The sequence below is a fragment of the Mercenaria mercenaria genome, chromosome 9 (assembly GCF_021730395.1).
Source record: "Mercenaria mercenaria strain notata chromosome 9, MADL_Memer_1, whole genome shotgun sequence".
In the NCBI taxonomy this organism is placed as follows: domain Eukaryota; kingdom Metazoa; phylum Mollusca; class Bivalvia; order Venerida; family Veneridae; genus Mercenaria; species Mercenaria mercenaria.
In genome coordinates this window covers 7,225,074-7,248,348 of record NC_069369.1, presented here as the reverse complement: position 1 = coordinate 7,248,348, position 23,275 = coordinate 7,225,074, and the positions used below count along the sequence as shown (strand labels likewise).

At 35.9% G+C, this 23,275-nt stretch overlaps 1 protein-coding gene across 3 annotated transcripts in view; it reads left to right on the top strand.

The window, feature by feature from the left end:
* The first annotated feature begins 327 nt into the window (after positions 1-327).
* LOC123547708 (ATP-dependent RNA helicase DHX58-like) overlaps positions 328-23,275 on the top strand; it is a 48,058-nt gene continuing 25,110 nt past the window's right edge. For 2 of the 3 annotated variants that reach the window (XM_053550779.1, XM_053550776.1), the window contains exons 1-6: positions 382-623; positions 2,078-2,125; positions 17,928-18,091; positions 18,538-18,672; positions 20,197-20,529; positions 23,160-23,243. In XM_053550779.1, coding sequence (XP_053406754.1) covers positions 17,965-18,091; positions 18,538-18,672; positions 20,197-20,529; positions 23,160-23,243 — 679 coding nt within the window. In that variant the 5' untranslated portion in view covers positions 382-623; positions 2,078-2,125; positions 17,928-17,964. The other variant, XM_053550778.1, reaches the window with a different exon arrangement.

The window sequence follows — 23,275 nt, the reverse complement described above, 5'->3', positions numbered from 1 at the left end:
TCAATCATAATACATGCACTATATGTCAGGACCAATATGCACGTACTATATGTCACATCAGTATGCACTCTTGTATGCCAGATCAATATGCACGTGCTTTGTCAGATCAATATGATATCCATATACTATGATCAATAATATTGTCAGATCAATATGCACGTACTATACATCAAATTGGTGTCAGACTGTGTCAGATCAATATGCACACTCCGTAGGTTAGCGAAACTGAAAGTACGGATTTTCCGAAAACCGATGTGTTACGTGGCCAATATTTCTTTTTCCGAGCTTAGTTCGTGACTTTACTGTTAAACGAGGAATGCTGGGTACCAGTATTTTACAGTTAGGATATATTTAGATTTGGACTTTCCGAAAATGGTAAGAGTTGATGTTTTCTTTGCAGTCTGTTAAAATTTACTTAAATAATTGTGGGTTCAATATCGTTTGTGTTGAAAATACATCCGTATAGATCTGCCACTGCTGTATTCATGGACGACTGTTTCGATTTGTTATATTTTAGATTTTAGATATAAAATAACTGAGAGTAACAGACTGAAAATAGTCTCGCGCTGTCATCGATGATCGATATTTAAAGTGGGGAAAATTGTAGGCCTACCTCAGTACAGGTAGGTTCCTTATTTTTTAGTTTATCGAACTAATCAAAACAAACAGAAGAGCTTTCAAGAGAATATCACATGAACTTCGACTCTCTGCTTTAGTACTTTGTAGAAAATATTCAACTTTTCCCCAAGTATAGATATATTGTCATCATGTTGCCTTACATATTTCTCCAGGCAGATCTACTCCGAATGCCAAGTTAAAAAACATGCAAATTTGCAAAATGAAAGTGAAAGCAGAGCTGTCAAAATGACAAAAAAAAACTGTTATGTTTCATAAAAGAGAAAATGTAATCAGTTCTCAACACCAGTAGTATCTAGGTAGGCCTAATAAGTTAGACACAAACAAAAAGAAAAAAAAATGTATGAAAAAGAAGTTTTCTACAAAAAAAAAAAAAAAAAAAAATGCAAACGGCAATGGTGTGTTGTAGCAATGTTATATAAGACAGCATATTTCAAAAAATAAGGTGAGCTTTGTAGGAAGTATTTCATATTTCTTTTTTAACAATTCTTATATATTATGAATTATTAATGATCTATTAAGTGTAAAATTTACCAGAGGGTGAGTCTCAAAACACTACATTTACATGAACATTAATTCTGAAATATTTAACAAATGCATGTTCTTTTGTTGTCACATATTTAGCTATTTGACTTTATCAAGGATCCTGTATACACATTTCAATTTATTTGTTAATATTTCTCCACAATAATGTTAGGATTGTATATAAAAAATTCTGATCCAATTGTTTTCTTCATCCTAGTATATCTGTGCTGTATTTTCCTTTTTTTCAGAACTAACACATTCTTCCATTTTGTCCATATTATGTAATTAACACATTCCTCCTTTTTGTACATAATTACCACATTCTTCCATTTTGTACGTAACTAACACATTCTTCCATTTTGTACATAACTAACATATTTTTCCATTTTGTACATAACTAACACATTTTCCGTTTTGTACATAATAAACACATTTTTCCATTTTGTACATACCTAACGGGGCCTCCGTGGCCGAGTGGTTAAGGTTACTGACTTCAAATCACTTGTCCCTCATCGATGTGGGTGCGAGCCTCACTCGGGGCATTGAATTCTTCATGTGAGGAAGCCATCCAGCTGGCTTACGGGAGGTCGGTGGTTCTACCTAGGTGCCCACTCGTATTGAAATAATGCACGGAGGGGCACCTGGGCTGTTCCTCCACCATCAAAGCTGGAAAGTCGCCATATGACCTATAATTGTGTCGGTGCAACGTTAAACCCAACAAAATAAAATAAATAAAACATAATTAACACATTCTTCTATTTGTACATTATGAACACACGTACAAGTATAAGTCACACCTCTAGGGCAGCTAAAGCTATACTAACTGTGAAGTAAAAAGACATGCTGTCCGCATTAACCTTGTTCATATCTACTGCGTCATATATCTATAACAGTGATTATATATATCTATTTACAGTTGCATACATAACGGTTTATCAGATTCAGGAAGTTCAGAAACACTCATGTAAGTAGATTTACCTAAGTAAATAATTTCATATTACATTGTTACTGGCACTATTGTATGTCGACTGAAGAAAAGATCTTAATCTATACTTCGGATTTCTTTGAAATCGGCAGTAAAAAAAATGAGATTTTTGTTCCATTTCTTGTGATCAGTCTGATATTTAATGATTACAGGGATCTGTGTCACACCTTTTAAAATCGACTAGATCTATTCGATGAATGAGTGGCATTGTACTCGCCCTGGCGCCGGCGTCGGCGTCGCTGTTGCATTCAGGTTAAATAGCAAGCTTCTCAACTTCACTCTATCTTTTGAAGTGTTGCCCCTATTATCATCGAACCTCGCATTAGGGTAGATCTTTGTAAGGGGCAGACACATCTTATAGTTATGGAACAGGTCATTTGGGTCAGATATTGTAAAGATTCATGGCAAATTTTCTCAGTTTCACTTCATCTTAGCTACTGCACTGCCTCTTTAGTCATCATTCGCCGATAAGGACTGGTATTGATGGGTGAGGGGAACTTTTGGGGCAACCCAAAATGTCATGGTCACTGGAGGCAGTTTTGTAGGTGTGCATTAAAGTTAAATGCCATGCTTCTCAAATTCACTGTATCTTCTTATCTATTATACATGTATCTGATATTGTTAACTTGGAATACATCATACCCACTCCCTATCATCCATCCCACCCTCAGCTTTTATTATCTTCCCCATTTTAAGCTTTGACACTCGCCCATTCGTCGGTGTCGTCGTCTGCATCTCACTAACCACATGTGGGAATGGAATTGCATATGGCTACTTCTTGCTTTTGAGGAAGACCCCAGGTCCTCTTCCGTGCATTATTTCATCACGAGCGGGCACCTGGGTAGATCCACCGACCTTCCGTAAGCCAGCTGGATGGCTTTTTCACACGAAGAGTTCAACGCCACGAGTGAGGGCGAGGCTCGAACCCACCTCGAAGAGGGGCTAGTGATTTGTAGTCAGTGACATTAGGCACTCGGCCAGGAGGCCCCCAAAGACGACGTGCATAGTGCATAATCTAGGTCACCAGGTTCGAGGTCAAGGTCAGACTTTAAGGTCAAAAGTGAAATAGATATATGTCCGCTCCGTACTGTCTAATCTGCTTTGATGACTTTCACAAAACTAAGACAAATTGTTTACCTCATCAAGACGACGTGCAGAGCACATGATCTCTTTCAAGGTTAAAGTCGTGCTTGGTGGTCAAAAATCAAATAACTTAAATTCACTTCCACGCATAATTTCGTAAAATTAGCATCAATTGTTAGCTTTATCCAGACAGCATGCAGAGTGAACAACTCAGGTCATTAGGAACGTTAAATAGAGAATAACGGAATATCAATGTTATCAGGTCGAGGCTGATATGGGCTGGAAGGGGTGAGGTGAAAGTGAAAAGTGAAAGTGACAGGATTACTAGATGGGATTACAGAATGTGTTTAGAAAAAAGTCGTGCAACATTAAAACTGGACTCTATAATAAAACCCAATCTGGAAGGGAATTGCTGTAAAAACTAGTCCGTCAATATGGGAGGAGCTTAATTTTAATATCAGGTCAATGACGTGATATCAAAAAATATCTATCAAGTGATGCTTAGTAGTTGAGTAATTAATTAACTTAAATTTGTATAATCCCCATATGTTCTTAACCAACAGAAGGATTATCGTTAAACATTAATTATTAAAACTTGTATGTATCAATAGTTGTCCATGCTTTGTTCGTGCTGAGTTTGCAGTTTTATATAAATCAAGTAATTTAATAAATGACGGGTCCAGGCGAAGACATTCTGAAATGTATGTATGTATTTTGTATAGTTATTAGACCTTTCTAACGTAAACGTAAATCTTATTTTCAAATAATGGTGTAAGGGAGATACTATTGCATTACTATTGGATGAAATTGTCTCCCCTAGACCACAAACTAGCCCAAAATTTTACGAATTCAGTATTCCGTTTCGTAATTACGTTTACGTTAGAAAGGTCTATTACAAAACAATCGTTCTTATCTCGTAATTACGAGATATTCTATCACTTTTGTTAGAAGAAAATTACCCGTATCACATGAGATCTTTACTAGTTAAGACTCATATCTCGTTTTTACGAGAAAATATTTCGTTATTACAATAAATAACATCGTTATTGCAAGAAAACTGTAATGTTCAATTAAGATCATTACGGCCAAATTTTCTGGTACCGATACTTGCAGTAAAACTGTAGAGAACTTGACGTTGTTTTTAGCTCACCTGAGCACGAAGTGCTCAAAGGTGAGCTTTTGTGATCGCCCTGTGTCCGTCGTCGTCCGTCCGTCGTCAACAATTTGACTGTTAACACTCTAGAGGTCACAATTTTGGCCCAATCTTAATAAAACTTGGTCAGAATGTTACCCTTAATAAAGTCTTGGACAAATTCGATATTGGGTCATCTGAGGTCAAAGACTAGGCCACCAGGTCAAATCAAAGGAAAAGCTTGTTAAGACTCTAGAGGTCACAATTTTGGCCCAATCTTAATGAAACTTGGTCAGAATATTACCCTCAGTAAAATCTTGGACGAGTTCAATATTTGGTCATCTTGGGTCAGAAACTAGGTCACTAGGTCATAGCAAAGGTAAAGCTTGTTAACACTCTAGAGGTCACAAGTTTGGCCCAATTTTAATGAAACTTGGTCAGAATGTTACCCTAAATAAAATCTTGGACGAGTTCGATATTGGGTCATCTGGAGTCAGAAACTAAGTCACCTGGTCAAATCAAAGGAAAAGATTGTTAACACTCTAGAGGTCACAATTTTGGCCCAATCTTAATAAAACTTAGTCAAAATGTTACTCTCAATAAAATCTTGGACGAGTTTGATATTGGTCATCTGGGGTCAAAAACTAGGTCACCAGGTCAAATCAAAGAAAAAGCTTGTTAACACTCTAGAGGTCACAATTTTGGCCCAATCTTAATAAACTTGGTCAGAATGTTACCCTCAATAAAATCTTGGAGGAGTTCGATATTGGGTCATCAAGGATTAAAAACTAGGTCACCAGGTCAAATCAAAGGAAAAGCTTGTTAACACTGTAGAGGCCACATTTATGACTGTATCTTTATGAACCTTGGTGAGAATGTTAATCTTGATGTTCTCAAGGCCCTATCTGATTCTGGGTCATGTAGGATCAAATCTAGGTCACCAGGTCAAATCAAAGGAAAAGCTAGATAACACTGTAGAGGCCACATTTATGACCATATCTTAATGAAATGTTCAGAATGTTGATCTTGATGATCTATAGGCCAAGTTCAAATCTGGGTCAGGTGGGGTCAAAAACTAGGTCACTAGGTCAAATCAAAGGAAAAGCTTGTTAACACTCTAGAGGCCACAATCATGACTGTATCTTCATGAAACTTAGTCAGAATGTTAATCCTGATGATCTTTAGGTCAAGTTCGAATATGGGTCATGTGGGGTCAAAAACTAGGTCTTCGGGTCAAATCAAAGGAAAAGCTAGTTAACACTTTAGAGACAACATTTATGACCATATCTTAATGAAACTTGGTCAGAATGTTAATCTTGATGATCTTACGGTCAGTAGATCAGGTGAGCGATACAGGGCCTTCATGGCCCTCTTGTTTTGTTGTTTGTTTTGTTTTGTAGTAGAAAGGTAAAATTGCACATTTCTGGGTAGGACTGCAACAAATGTCAGTTATGGCAAAGATTTAACCAATTTTACACGAACACTGCATGAAAAAGATTTCTTGGATTTTAGTTTGTGTTTTTGGACTAAGATATCAGAAAAGTGTTCTATAAGGATTTACATCCATGTCAGAAGGTGAGAAATTGTCTAAAAGTCAGTTTAAAAAACGCAGGAGAGCTGAAAAGAGCTGAAAAGGTAGTGGGTCGCCCGAGCTGACAAATAGCGGCCATTACACACCTGATACCTTGAAATCACCAGGCGGAACAGTGTCGAACTTTTTTATGAGCAGTCAGGATTATGTACATTCAGTAATGCAGTCGCCAGTGAATATGAATATCAATGGACAATATGCACCGGTCATGCAAGGAATGCATAGTATTCAGTCACCCCAGAATGTTTTCCCTATGCAAAGCGCCTCGGCACCTCCAGCTGTCCAGGATGGGCACTATCGCTCATAGAGGACGTTAAGCAAATAAAAAGTGCATTACCAAAAATCGACGAAATTGAGCAAACTGTAAAATCAATAAAACGCAAGATGTCTGAGCTAAAGCTAAAGGTTACGAACCTAGAGACAAAAAGTACCGATGCCGAAAAATCACTCACACTCATAAATGACGAATACGAGAAACAGAAAGTTGCTCTAAAAAGTTGATAAACTAGAATCAATGTGCTCGAAACTGAGCACAAGCGTTCGTGATCACGACAAAGTAGCATTCTATACATAGAGCGTGACGTCACACATTCCGTCAGTGCGACAGTATGAAAGCGCTACCGTAGTGTACACAATGGACAAAGTAGAGGATAAGATGCAGGAGAAGTTGCTTGACCTTGAGTCAAGGTCAGTGAGAGAGAACCTCATTTTCTACGGCCTCGGTGAACGAGACAAACCTCAAACAGGCGAAACACCCGAACCGGACAATTGCGAGGCTCTAGTCAGAGATCTGATTAAAGAAACGCTAGATATTGACCATACAGAAATGATATTTGATAGAGTGCACAGACTGGGAGGCGCGCGCGCTAAGAAGCCAAGACCAATCGTGGTCAAATTTCAAAATTACACCGATCGCGAAAAGGTGAGTCTTAAATCGTATGATGACGACAAAAAGCAGAAACTAAAGGATAAAAAGCAGGGTGTTGGCATCCAATCTCCACAACTATACAGAGATGCAAGAAAAGCTTTCACTGACTATACAGTTTGGTCGCCAATAACGGATCACTTACGAGATTTTTTTAGCAATAATTCATTTCATCTCACAAAAACTGTTTATCAACTGGTCTTCAGATGTGCATTATTATCCCCTTAATATCACAAAATAAAAAAGATTTTGAAAGATTTCATTATGTGTAGAAGTGTTGATTTGTAAGTGATCGGTGTTTTCTCCAATAGCGAATCATATTCACCAATACCGGATCACGTGCCAGTGTAGAGTGGGAATCATCTTAAAACCATAAAAATAACAGAAATCAACTGTTTTTTCATTCTTTAATAAAAAATCTAGACATATGTAGAATCATCTTTAAAAATTTTCATGTTTCGTTTAAAAAATAAAGGTTTTTTAATAACAAGAAAATAGAAAATAACCTTTAAGAAACCATTTTTAGTCTAACTAATACTGTAATCTTTTCCATTTTTTCCAGTTCCATTACATCACCTGCTTTGATGATTTTAAGCAACTGACTGAGTTTGGCAAATTAATAATCAATATATCTACTTTTTTGAAAATGTAGTTACATGGCAACACAACACCACCACCTTTCTTACCAGGAGCCGTTGAGTCTTTTGCACCAGTTAACCGCTAATGGCAACTTCACTACAATTTGCTTTGATAGCTACAACATCTTATTAAGAGCAAATTATAAGTCATTACTTGGTAATACTGGTCTATTATGGTTTACCTCTTAGATTATGTAGGTTTCAGGTCACCTTATTTCGTTGAAAAGAAACGGGAGCGTCGTCTGCAAAATTTCACTGTCAAAGTGAGGGTTGGTTTCTGTGCTGAGCAAATACTTGGTCAAGCGGTTCATTGACCTTGATTATGAAGACGCAACAAATGTAAATAAACATTTTGTATTCATAATTGTAAAACATTAATATTCATGACCACAAAGTTTCATTACCTTTGATAAACTTTTAAAAAAAATTACAGAAACAATTATCAAAAGTGATCCGCTATTGGGGAAGATCCGCTATTGGCGACCAAACTGTATCAAGAGTGAAAATATAGATAGTGGATTATACCGAAAGTTAGGAAAGTCGAGAGAAGGATATTAATATACTTTCTTGGAATATTCATGGTCTAGCGCGGAAAGTAAGTGATGCAGACTTCATTAACATTATCCAGAACTATGATCTTATATTCCTCACGGAAACTTGGTTATCACAAAATGTGAATTTAAATCTTGATATTATTGGTTACGACTGTGTTCATATTTTTGGAAATAAAACCCGCAATACTCGTAAAGGCAGATACAGAGGGGGTATTACTGTATATTACAAACACTTTCTCCATAAATACATAGATAAATGTGATTGAAAAACAGCAAAACGGTATAGTTTGGTTAGAACTTTCAAAAAATCTGTTTCACTTCAATGAAAATGTTTATCTATGTTGTACTTATATACCTCCATGTAATTCCACCGTTATTGATACTCATAACTTCGATTTCTTCGAAGAAATAGAGTCCGGCATTGAACGATATAAAACAAAAGGAAAATGTTTCATTTTTGGCGACTTAAATAGTCGTACATCGAATTTAACAGAAATACTGGAATGGAATTTGATGAATTTATTGATCATGACCCATATCTGTCAAATCTGTCAAACTATGTAAACATACCTACTCGGGTTTCCCGAGATAATGTTATTGATAATCCAGGTAAACGCCTGATTGAATTTTGTCGGTCTACCTCGTACATTATCGGCAGCTCACGCTTACACAATGATCAAGGTATTGGTGAATACACATTTCATTCGCCACTAGGTTCTTCGGTTGTTGACTATATTTTGTTACATGTTGATGATTTTGACTGTATTTCTGAATTTAATTTAATTCCCCCAAACGAGTTTTCTGATCATAGCGGAATTCATTTTAGCATTCCGGTCAGGAAACAAAATCATTTATGTAATGAGGTAATTGAGGAAACTTTCTTAAAAGGTGTTACAGTTTCATGAAAATATAGCCTTAAAGAGAGATGACATAACTAATCTTACTCAAAAAGTTAACCAAAATGAAGATATAAATGTTATTGTACAATCCTTTATCGATATTCTTAGCGGATGCTCGCATGCTGTGTTTGGTAAAACGCGAGTCACTGGCAATAACTGTACCAATAAACGTTTAAGTCAGAAACCATGGTTAAATACCGAATGTTACGAAGCCAGGGCCCAATTCAAAAAAGCTAGAAATGCCTTTGTTAAAAATAAAAATAATGACCAGTTACGTAAGAAGCATATAAATGCGAAAAAATAGTTATAATTAAATAAAACGAATTCAAAAGAATAAATATAATTTTCAAGAAAAAAACAACCTTATTAATAAGATGAGTAAAACCCAACCTCGTAAATTCTGGAATAAGATCAGACAACAATATGTAAAAAACAGTAAAAGTGCGGAAACATTAACAACAAATGACTTATACGAACATTTTAGAACTTTGTATAGTACAGATACGATAAATGATAATGAACGTACAACCAAAATATTATAGATGAAGATCTAGATAGAGAAATAAGCATGTCAGAAATAGAGAAGGCAGTCTTTTCACAAAATAATAATAAAAGTAGTGGAGAAGATACAGTAATAGCAGAAATTTATAAATGTTCATTTCATGAAACTTCTCAGTTTATTCTTACTCTTTTTAACCGAATATTTCTCACAGGTGAATACCCTAAGGCGTGGGGGTCAGGAATTATTGTACCAATACATAAAGGTGGTGACGTGGAAAATGCTAAAAATTATCATGGCATAACTTTAATAAATGTAATTGCAAAAATTTACTCTCAAGTACTATTAAATCGTCTAACAACATGGTCAGTAAAAAAAAAAAAAAAAAATTATAGACAACCAATACGGATTCCAAAAAGGAAAGTCAACAATAGACTGCATCTTTATATTACACTCTATTATAGCAAAAACATTATCCAATAAGATGAGGTTGTACGTAGCCTATGTGGATTTTGAAAAGTGTTTTGATGAATTAGAACGGTCTTTCATTTTTCATAAACTTATTCAGCAAAATGTTAGTTCAAAATTTGTAAAAGCAATCCAAGGCATGTATAGCTGTGTAAAAGCAGCTGTAAAATACAATAAACAATTGTCGCCAAGCTTTGAATCTAATATAGGTGCCAAACAGGGCGACCCAAGTTCAAGTATTTTGTTTTTATTTTTTGTAAATGACCTAATTAACAGCATTAATAGAAATATTGAGGGATTTTTTAACTTAGATGATTTACAATTATTCATGCTACTTTTTGCAGACGACACTGCGTTATTTGCACATACCCCAGAGGCGTTACAGTCAATGTTAAATGATTTACAGATATATTGTCAAACTTCGAACTTAAAAGTTAATATAGCTAAAACTAAAATAATGATATTCGAACAAGGAAGACATTCTACTCATATTTTCACATTTAATAATCAAATTTTAGAAGTTGTTAAAACCTTCAAGTATCTAGGTATTTATCTATTTAAAAACGGGAACTGGTATCGAACCCAGCAGCATCTTGCTCAGCATTCCCCGCATGCATTACATAATTTATTCACAGTATTCAATCAATTAGATCTAAAGACACATGATAAATGTAAATTATTCGATACCTTGGTAGGATCTATTTTACATTATGGTGCTGAAGTTTTTGGCTACAACGAAGGTAGAAGTATTGAATTAGTACACTGTAAATTTCTTAGAAAGATACTTTGCGTGAGAAAATCAACTAACTTAGATGCATTATATGGAGAGCTAGGACGATATCCAATGGCAATACACCGTAAAATAATAATGATCAGATATTGGTTTAAAATACTAAAATTAAACAATAACTGCATACTTAAAAAACATATAACATGCTTAAAGAAGATGCAGATAATAACATGTCATATAATGGAAAAAAACTGGGCTTTTCACATAAAAACTTTGTTAAATGAAATAGGTATGTCAAATATTTGGTTACAGCAAGATAGACTTGATATTAATTTACAAATAATTAAACTTAGAATACTGGATACTTATAAACAAAACTGGTACGCAAACATAAATAATTCCAATAGACTTTCATCTTATAGCATTCACAAACACACATTTGAACTAGAAAAATATCTTAACGTAATAAACAATAACAAACATAGAATCGCTTTAACTAAATTTAGAACATCAGCTCATAATTTAGAAATAGAAAGGGGTCGACATGAAAATATCCCCAGAGAAAATAGGAAATGTCGAAATTGTCCTTTAAATTTGATAGAGACAGAGTATCACTTTTTACTAGTATGTCCGAAATATTATGAACTGCGAAGGAAATTTTTCAAACCATATTTTTGTAGATGGCCTACAATATAGAAGTTTGAATCACTTATGTCAAGTACAAATGTTAAGCTATTAAATAACCTGGCAGCTTACTTATATCATGCTTTCAACGAACGAACTTAGATTATATTTTTACTCATTTTACTTCGACTAAACGATAGATGCTTTCAGTGTTTGCTAGTTTGTGTATCTACCGGGATTGTGTTCTGTGGCGACCTCTGAGCCAAATGATTGCATACATTGTGTTTGTAAATACGAATACCTTACATAAATACAATGATATTCTATGTATATGATATACGTCATCATCCGAGAACGTTATTAATACAATAGTTGAATAAATTCCGCAGGTAGCAGTTAATCTTACATAGACCAACGAACTGGTCTTTTATTTTTGGTTTTCGGAAAGGTCAACCGAAGTTTGGTCCATAGACATAAATCATATCCGAAAATATTTACAACATCGTCCACACCTTGACTTTTGGACATATCTGTCAAGGAACTAGCTTTTATATATCGTAGCTAAATCTCTGATTAATGCTTCATCGTAAATCTATTTGCGGATGTTATCGTATTAAAAATTTCGTTTCTTAACGTCATTGAGTTTAGAGGATGAAACCACAGACACTTGGGGGTCAGCACTCCTCCCCCTCCCATACCGCCCCTGACAACCTTCAGTCAATACATTTTTGTTTTTTAAAACAAACTGAGCACATGTCTTGATCATCCAACGACTTCTGTTACCATTTCAACATGTTTGAAAAATTCCCATACTCTATCAATGCTCAAAAAAACTAATTTCTGAGCATTGATAGCATATGGAAGATTTTTTAAACATATTGAAATGATGACAGAAGTTGTTGTATGATCGAGAAATGTGCTCAGTTTGATTTAAAAAGCGAAAATATATTGGTTGAAGATTGGGAGGGGAGACAGGTTCTGACCCCCAAGTGTTTTCTGAGCATTGATAGCATATGGGAGATTTTTTAAACATATTGAAATGATGACAGAAGTTGTTGTATGATCGAGAAATGTGCTCAGTTTGATTTAAAAAGCGAAAATATATTGGTTGAAGATTGGGAGGGGAGACAGGTTCTGACCCCCAAGTGTCTGTGGATGAAACAAGAAATAATGTGATTTCGATACCGATGTATATGTAATGGCGATTCATGGCTCATTTTATTTATGTAGTGATATTATATACACAAATTAGTTAAACAATGCAAGGGAAGTAACCTCTGCAAGTTGTCATATAATTACAATCAAAAGTTACTTGTCCTTACCCTGCTCTTAGTTGTGTAGATAAGAGTAAATTATGATCAGGTTTCTTTTTATACCCGTTTGTTGTCGGGAGTTATGATATAGAAGTGTACATGTAATAGGTGTTAATCTACTGAACTTCTCAGTTAAATGTTTGGAAACTACAGGCATGTGTTATGCTTTACAAAATTGTGCTGTTTGTATTGACTATAAATTGTATGTTTGCAATTTTATGTCGAATAAAGAATATGTTATGTTATGTTATGTAAATGTTGAGTTCTGCTCAACCCGTGGCTAGAGGGCGTGGAAGCTTGCAATTCCATTACCGTCCATGAACAGGCTCAATCAAACCAAACCTGCAACCATTTCGTTTTTGTCGTGTTGGGCGACCTGTGGTTTTCCGCTTTTTTATTTCAATTATGCGTCGGCGTCGGCGTCCGCGACCGCGTCGGCGTCCCGATTTGGTTAAGTTTTTGTATGTAAGCTGGTGTCTCAGTAACCACTTGTGGGAATGGAATGAAATTTCACACACTTATTCACTGTGATAAATTGACTAACACTGCACAGTTTCCATAACTCAGTTTCGCTTTTGTATAACATAATGCCCCTTTTTCGACTTAGAAATTTTTTATTAAAGTTTTACATGTAAGCTAGTATTTCAGTACCTAATAATGGAAGTTGATTGAAACGTCACACACTTGTTCACTGTGATGATCTGACGTACAGTGCTCAGGTTCCATAACTCTGCTTTGCATTTTTACAAAGTTATGCCATTTTTTCGACTAAGCAGTTGTTGCTTAATTTTTTGTATGTAAACTTGTATCTCAGTACCCACTAATGGGAATGGATTGACACGTGCACAATTGTCCATCGCCATGAGCTGATATGCATTGTACAGGTTCTATAACCCTTTTTACAATTTTACAAAATTATGCCCCCTTTTCGACTTTAATATTCATTCACTTGACAAGGCTGTTGAATAGTAGAGCGTTGCTGTCCTCCAGCAGCTCTTGTTTTTACATTACGTTGCCTGTTCTCATCTATTTTCGACTGAAAATGCCATACCAGGTGTATATCTGCGATACTTTTGCGATTAGGAGTACACAAAGAGGACTTTATTACTTTCTAACGGTTGAAGATTTAAACTAACATTCTGGAATTACTTTTGGCACATTGTTTGATTTTCATTTGACTGATAATTTGTGGGGCGATTTGGATTAAAGTCATACGTTTTTTTTATTGCAGCTATAAGTTCTGTAAAACGTTGCAGTTTATATTTCGAAACTTTCAAATTTCATAGGTTGATGTACTCACACCTCTCAACGTACAAGGTTGTTACTATACCTGTCCATTATTAACCTGTACCTGTCCATTCTTAAAGTATCCATTATTTTAAGAATGGACAGTTACAGGTTAATAATGGACAGGTATAGTAAAATAATCGTGTATATAGAACGGTATCGTACGGTGGTATGTTTAGGACATATGTTATTTTTTTTAAGATTAAATTATCTCGTGCGCACGACATCTTATCTTGAGCGATCAACATTTTATCTCGTGCGCACGACATCTTATCTCGAGCGATCAACATATTATCTCGTGCGCACAACATCTTATCTTGAGCGATCAACATCTTATCTCGAGCGATCAACATATTATCTTGAGCGATCAACATTTTATCTCGAGCGATCAACATATTATCTTGAGCGATCAACATCTTATCTCGTGCGCACGACATCTTATCTCGAGCTATCAACATATCATCTTGAGCGATCAACATATTATCTTGAGCGATCAACATCTTATCTCGAGCGATCAACATCTTATTTCGTGCGCACGACATCTTATCTTGAGCGATCACCATCTTATCTCGAGCGATCAACATATTATCTCGAGCGATCAACATCTTATCTCGAGCGATCAACATATTATCTCGAGCGATCAACATCTTATCTTGAGCGATCAACATATTATCTTGAGCGATCAACATATTATCTTGAGCGATCAACATCTTATCTCGAGCGATCAACATCTTATTTCGTGCGCACAACATCTTATCTTGAGCGATCAACATCTTATCTCGAGCGATCAACATATTATCTTGAGCGATCAACATCTTATCTCGAGCGATCAACATCTTATCTCGAACGATCAACATATTATCTTGAGCGTTCAACATCTTATCTTGAGCGATCAACATATTATCTTGAGCGATCAACATCTTGTCTCGAGCGATCAACATATTATCTTGAGCGATCAACATCTTATCTTGTGCGATCAACATCTTATCTCGAGCACACGACATCTTATTTATATATATTAAGGCCCTTTGTGTGTGCATTTAGGTCATCAGTAAAACATACGGACAAGTTGCTAATTAGGGTCCCGCCTATTCTGCTGTTATTTAAACTTCCCACAAGTACATGTACAAGTTTATCACATCAACTGGGAAAGCAATGCATATAATTGGTCATCCTATCTTCAAAATCAAATGAACATAACCAATGATGCATACTGCATGTTAGAACAGCAACAAATTTCAGTTCGACTGATTAATTCGCGCAGAAAAGTTGCATGTATGAATTAAGGGAAAACAAGGAAAATCGTTTAATATATGGGCGAAGTATGGAAGCCCTGGAGGGACAATTGATTTCCGTACTTCCCACTTCTGACTTCTAAGTTTTGCACTTCTCACTTCCAACTTCTTGACTTCCTACTTCTAACTTCCGCACTTCTGACTTCTAACTTCCACACTTCTGACTTCCAACTTCCTGACTTTCGACTTCTGATTTCAAACTTCCACACTTCTTACTTCCGACTTCTTGACTTCTTACTTCCTTCTTCTAACTTCCGCACTTCTGACTTTTAACTTCCGCACTTCTAACTTCCAGACTTTCGACTTCTGATTTCCAACTTCCACACTTCTTACTTCCGACTTTTTGACTTCTTACTTCCTTCTTCTAACTTCCGCACTTCTGACTTCTAACTTCCGCACTTCTGACTTCTAACTTCCTGCCTTTCGACTTCTGATTTCCAACTTCCACACTTCTTACTTCCGACTTCTTGACTTCTTACTTCCCTCTTCTAACTATCGCACTTCTGACTTCTAACTTCCACACTTCTGACTTCTAACTTCCTGACTTCCAACTTCCGCACTTCTGACTGCCAACTTTCCTTTTTTGGAAGTCGGAAGTAAGATGTGTGGAAGTTGGAAGTCGGAAGTATGAAGTCAGGAAGCTGGAAGTCAGAAGTGCGGAAGTTAGAAGTCAAAAGTGCGAAAGTTAGAAGAAGGAAGTAAGAAGTCGAAAGTCAGAAGTAAGAAGTGTGGAAGTTGGAAATCAGAAGGCGAAAGTCGGGAAGTTGGAAGTCAGAAGTGCGGAAGTTAGAAGTCAGAAGTGTGGAAGTTAGAAGTAGGAAGTAGGAAGTCAAGAAGTTGGAAGTGAGAAGTGCAAAAGTTAGAAGTCAGAAGTGGGAAGTACGGGAATCAATTGTCCCTCCAGGGCTTCCATAGCGAAGCCTACATACTATATTTTTTTGTCAAGGACTTAAATTTATTTCTTTGCATCATCACTGATTTTTTGCTGCCTTTTTTTATCAGTTTCCGTATTCAAATGTCTAACCCTGCAAACATGTGAAACGGTTATAAGTATTATCTAAATAAAAACAAAAACGGTGGCGGCCGTATGTTTTTACTAATGATCTGAATTCACACAAAGGTCCTTAAACGATATTGATAAGATGACCGAGAAAAGATGTTGTTCGCTCGAGATAATATGTTGATCGCTCAAGATAATATGTTGATCGCTCGAGAAAAGATGTTGATCGCTCAAGATAAGATCACAGGCATGGGTCCAGTGTATATATTTTTTTTGCTTGATATGATTTTTTTCACACAAATATACTTTATATATGTTAGTCAAATGAAAAAAAAAATCGATGACAAAAAATCCGGTCACAATATCATATACATGGAATGAAAAAAAAAATCGATGACAAAAAATCCGGTCACAATATCATATACATGGAATGTATATGATAGTGTGAACGGATTTTTTGTCATCGATTTTTTTTTTCACTTGACTAACATATAAAAGGTTAATTGTGTGAAAAAAAAAGATTTTTTATATTGAACAAAAAAAAAAAAATGAAAAATAAATAAATAAACACTGGACCCGTGCCTGTGGATAAGATGTCGTGCGCACGAAATAAGATGTTGATCGCTCAAAATAATATGTTGATCGCTCAAGATAAGATGTCGTGCGCACGAGATAAGATGTTGATCGCTCAGGATAAGATGTTGATCGCTCAAGATAATATGTTGATCGCTCGAGCTAAGATGTTGATCGCTCGAGATAATATGTTGATCGCTCAAGATAAGATGTTGATCGCTCGAGATAAGATGTTGATCGCTCAAGATAATATGTTGATCGCTCAAGATGATATGTTGATAGCTCGAGATAAGATGTCGTGCGCACGAGATAAGATGTTGATCGCTCGAGATAAGATGTCGTGCGCATGAGATAAGATGTTGATCGCTCGAGATAAGATGTCGTGCGCATGAGATAAGATGTTGATCGCTCAAGATAAGATGTTGATCGCTCAAGATAATATGTTGATCGCTCAAGATAATATGTTGATCACTCAAGATAAAATGTTGATCGCTCGAGATAAGATGTTGATCGCTCAAGATAAGATGTTGTGCGCACGAAATAAGATGTTGATCGCTCAAGATAATATGTTGATCACTCGAGATAAGATGTTGATCGCTCAAGATAATATGTTGATCGCTCAAGATAATATGTTGATCGCTCAAGATAAGATGTCGTGCGCACGAGATAAGATGTTGATCGCTCAAGATAAGATGTCGTGCGCACGAGATAAGATGTTGATCGCTCAAGATAATTTAATCCTAAAAAAATAATTGCATGTCCTAAACATACCACCGTAGTATCGGTACAATAACCTATATAATGGACAAAACTAACAAAGGATTACATCACAACCGTGTTTTAAAACGTTGAGTATTGGTGACTGACTACCGTTTTGACTTTACTAAAAATGTCAGTCCATACCCTACCTAGTTTTTGTCGCCGTCGCCAAAACGACAGGATTTTTTGCCATACCCACGTGTTAATTGGTTACCCTGTCAGAAATCAGTGTCAGACTCGCATTTTCAAAATCACTTGCCGCTGATTTCTATCGGCAATTCATCAACATTTGTCATGTAAACATTTTTTTCTTATCCATTCATATATGACATGGGATCTACTTTAGCTTCAATTATGCGGAAACAAGAAAATGGCGACATGCACATTAAGTTGTTTCTTTGCTATTTTCAGATAATTTCAATTTGAAAAGAAGACACAGTAAGCAAACATGACAGAAATTGAAGATATCCCGAGAGATGATATTATAAAACATAACATAGAGGCTTTCTTACCGTATATCTGCGAGTGCGTGAAAGCCACTGATTTGTTAGTACACCTGCACTACTTTTCTAGAGGTAAAATATGTTTATCATACAGTCTGTCTGTAGTGCCAGATTAAAGATGCTAAATATTTAGTTCGATTGAATCTATTGGATAAAATTGTCAATTAATTCATTAAAACAGTTTAATGAATTTGTATCAGTAAAGCTGTTAATGAAGATTCAACTGTTATGGAACGCTTTATCATGTTCAAAATTACTTCTCAAATGTAATTAAACTATACTGTACAGTATATTTTACATTGGCCTTTATAAATATACTTGTGTCGCTTTCAAGGTACTCTAAACACTTGTTATCAAAAGCAGGTTGATAAGTGTACCTTGTGGAATGACCACAACCATATACTCTTATTGAATGGCAAGTCATTCAATAAATGTTTTATTACATGACACCAGAAATTAATTTTCACAGTTGAGTTTGAAATTGGAAGCTAAGAGTTCAGATTTATTGTCATTAACAGCACAAAGAAAAGAGATATTTAGCTTGTGCGGACAGAATAATGTAACTGGCATGCAAAAAGCCATGGAAGTTTTGATGAATGATACCGATGACGAAGGGAGGTTTACCGCCTTCAGAGACGCGATAGAAGACTGTCGTAAGTGAATACATGTTATATCTGAGATGTCACGTTAATAAGTTTGTTGCAAATGACCCAGTTCTACGCTTTACCTCGTTATGTTATATATAAAACACACAAACTTGACCTTGAAATGGGGAAAAACAATCGTTGAAATAAACATACACAATTTCAGCTGTATGAATCTTTATAAACAGTTGGTTTTTAAGCATAATTTAAGCCGCACCGAGGAATGTAATTTAGCGAGTCTCGGCTTTGTCTGAAAGAGTCCCCCATCCTCATCCAACTTCCATGCACGGGCAATATGTTCGGCACATTAGTAGATGGGCACACCAATGTATTCTACAAAAGAATTTATTTGCATTACACTTTTGCAATTAGATAACCACTGAACTGTGTACATGGAGACACCTGTAGTACTTCAGTAATTTGTAGAGACTGAACTACAAGCAGCTTATGGTTTTACGAAGTAAGCAGAAGCTATTATAAGAGCAATTTCCGAACGTCCAAATAACTTATTTCACACTATTGTAGGCACTGTATGAATGCAATTATAGGGAATCGATCCTACAGATTTTTGCGACGAAAATCGGGATCGATCCGTCTACGGTAACATGCGATATACCGAATGAGATATATACTATCGAATTAAAAATGCGTCCTTCCGTGCTGTTATTAGACAGTTCTTTTTAAATGTTATGGAAAAAGTTGAAGTCGGATCGATTCCCGGTTGAGGCAGTGCCTTATTTCATATTATATTGATACTAAATAAAATGAAAAGTCATGTAAAATAAAATCACTTGGACTTAGCGGCATGACAACACTCAACATAAATTATAACTGATAAATGATTTGTTGAATGCGAGTGAGAAAGAAATCTATGGCAAAACATACATTTTACTTTTCATGTTAAACTTGGAATGCTTTTAGTAACCCTGATTTGTTTAAAAAAAAAATTTAATTCTTGCCTTATTGTTTTTTTTTTTCTTTACTAAAGGACTGTTTTTGGTACAAACTAGTTGATAGGCCTAAGCCTTATTTAAAGACTGTCATATCACCTTTCTGAGATGGAGGGCTTTATCATTCACCAAGAGATTACGAAACAAATATATTTGGTGAATCAATACACTTCAAACTGAGAAGGCGACCTTTAGTTGTATTCTTACACTTGAACGTACTGGGATTTTTAAAGATCTGTTTCTTCATAATCAGATACCCTTCATGCTATTTTCATGTTATGTTATATTTAGGAGTAATAGATACAATTCTAATTATACATAATTCTGTAGTAACGCAAGGGTTTCAAGCTTTTCACGCATTCTGGTTTAGAGAGTTCCCTTGTGTATAGTGCGGACCTAATTCTGCTAGTTCACTGATTTCATCACGTTTAGCTGCTTTAATCGAGTTGTTATGGTCATTGAGTTCACTGTTACCACTGTGAAACCAGTTTGAATCTTAACAGTGACTTTTGCTTGCTATCATTGTATTAGCATTGCTTACAAACACTAGGAAAGGTTTTACCATTCAGTCTGTATGTTTCAGGTTACCCAAAGATTATTAAAATGTTAGATGGTGAAAGTGTCCCATGTGATGTAAACTGTCGAAAAGTGATCGACCTTTTCGCTCAAGAAATCATAAGTCGACTAAATCCAGAGGATTTACTTCCAAGACTTGTTAGTCAGGGTACTCTCACCGGAAATGATGCAGAGGAAGTTCGAGCTGAGGAAAGAAATCATGGGAAGAGAAGGGCATGCTGGGTACTACTGTTCCATTTGCCAAATCGAGTAGAGAACTGGTTTAGAGATTTCATGGAAGCACTTTTAGAATGTGAATACAATGACATTGCTGAGATACTTGACCCCGATATGTATCAGAGTAAGTAGGGGCCTACGTTATAGTTTTACAATATTTTTGTGATGCAGTGCGTTTCAAGAACAGAAATGTTACCAATTATTATAGTATTAGTTCACGATATCACAATTTTCTTCAAAAGTATAGACAATTTAATAGAGTTATTAGTATATAATTACCAAATTATCAATGAAAAAGAGGAAAACAGGCTGTCCGATTAATTTGAAAATGGCCGTGATAATTAACCTTGCAGTCTCCCAAATAAAATCTGTCGTCAAGAACTATTTTTAGCTCATCTGATTTTTTGAAAAAAAATGATGAGTTATTGTCATCACTTGATCGGCGTCGGCGTCGGCGTTGCCTGGTTAAGTTTTATGTTTAGGTCAGCTTTTCTTCTAAACTATCAAAGCTATTGCTTTGAAACTTGCAACACTTGTTCACCATCATAAGCTGACCCTGTACAGCAAGAAACATAACTCCATCCTGCTTTTTGCAAGATTTATGGCCCCTTTTGGACTTAGAAAATATCAGATTTCTTGGTTAAGTTTTATGTTTAGGTCAACTTTTTCTCCTAAACTATCAAAGCTATTGCTTTGAAACTTACAACACTTGTTCACCATCATAAGCTGACCCTGTACATCAAGAAACATAACTCCATCCTGCTTTTTGCAAGAATTATTGCCCCTTTTGGACTTAGAAAATCAGTTTTCTTGGTTAAGTTTTATGTTTAGGTCAGCTTTTCTCCTAAACTATCAAAGCTTTTGCTCTAAGACTTGTAACAATTGTTCACCATCATAAGCTGACCCTGTACAGCAAGAAACATAACTCCATCCTGCTTTTTGCAAGATTTATGGCCCCTTTTGGACTTAGAAAATATCAGATTTCTTGGTTAAGTTTTATGTTGTGGTCAACCTTTTCTCTTAAACTATCAACGCTATTGCTTTGAAACTTGCAACACTTGTTCACCATCATAAGCTGACCCTGTACAGCAAGAAACATAACTCCATCCTGCTTTTTGCAAGATTTATGGCCCCTTTTGGACTTAGAAAATATCAGATTTCTTGGTTAAGTTTTATGTTGTGGTCAACCTTTTCTCTTAAACTATCAACGCTATTGCTTTGAAACTTGCAACACTTGTTCACCATCATAAACTGACCCTGTACAGCAAGAAACATAACTCCATCCTGCTTTTTGCAATAATTATTGCCCCTTTTGGACTTAGAAAATATCAGATTTCTTGGTTAAGTTTTATGTTGTGGTCAACCTTTTCTCTTAAACTATCAACGCTATTGCTTTGAAACTTGCAACACTTGTTCACCATCATAAGCTGACCCTGTACAGCAAGAAACATAACTCCATCCTGCTTTTTGCAAGATTTATGGCCCCTTTTGGACTTAGGAAATATCAGATTTCTTGGTTAAGTTTTATGTTGTGGTCAACCTTTTCTCTTAAACTATCAACGCTATTGCTTTGAAACTTGCAACACTTGTTCACCATCATAAGCTGACCCTGTACAGCAAGAAACATAACTCCATCCTGCTTTTTGCAATAATTATTGCCCCTTTTGGACTTAGAAAATCAGTTTTCTTGGTTGAGTATTATGTTTAAGTCAGCTTTTCTCATAAAAAGCTATTGCTTTAAAACTTGCAACAGTTTTTCACCATCATAAGCGGACGCTGTACATCAAGAAACATAACTCTGTCCTGCTTTTTGCAAGAATGATGGCCCTTTTTAGACGACTTAGAAAATCATGGGTAGGACAATATTTCTATTATACAAAAAAAATCAGATGAGCGTCAGCACCCGCAAGGCGGTGCTCTTGTTTATATTCCACACAATATTTTAATACAAGTACCTAGAAACTGCAAATACTGGTCATTATTATTATAACGGGAGATTCGTGGAAATATTTCGGGAAATAATCGCTGTTTAAAGTTAGCTCAGATGACAAAGCTGCTTACATTCAGTACTTTCAAGATAAAAACGGTCACTGATACGTGATGTTATGACGTGTGTGACATCAAATGAACACATTAATGAAGCGTTTCTGTGGTAGCTAAAAAAATTCAGTTCTGCAGTTACTGATCTCTGAAAAAAAACAGCGTCAGGTAAGTTATGGTAGCCAGAACTATCCATAATTAGATATTTCAGCACTATTAAACCATTTAGCATCACATCGGAGACAGATGTACTTAATTAACCTGCAGCACGTTTAATTTGTTGTAACATTTCACATTTGCGCAAGGCTGGACAGGCTGGACATGCACACATTCCAATTTTATATTATACTAAGTAATTACTACTTCCTTTAATTATGTACCGCCTCGGTAGCCTAGTGGTAGAGCGTCCGCTTCGAGTGCGGGAGGTCGTGGGTTCGATCCCCGGCCGCATCATACCAGAGACGTAAACAAATGGTACTAGCAGCTTCCTCGCTTGACGCTCAGCATTAAGTGCTAGGACTGGTCAGCCCGGTGTCAGTATAATGTGACTGGGTGGGGCGCCACGTGTCTACGGCGCGATATTCCAGCGAGGCAGCACTTTAAAGTTGGGCATTGTGCTCACTGCTACAAGTAGACACCGTCGTTTATATATGCGGAAAAAAAGACGTTAAACCCGAACACACACACATCCTTTAATTATTTCCATATTTTTAGAAATAATGGCACAAAGAAAGGAAGCTTCTAGTAAGGATTCTGCAACCGTGATAACAGACGATATTAGAGAAAATGTTCTAGAAGGTATACGTATTAGCATATTTTAGTGTACTTTA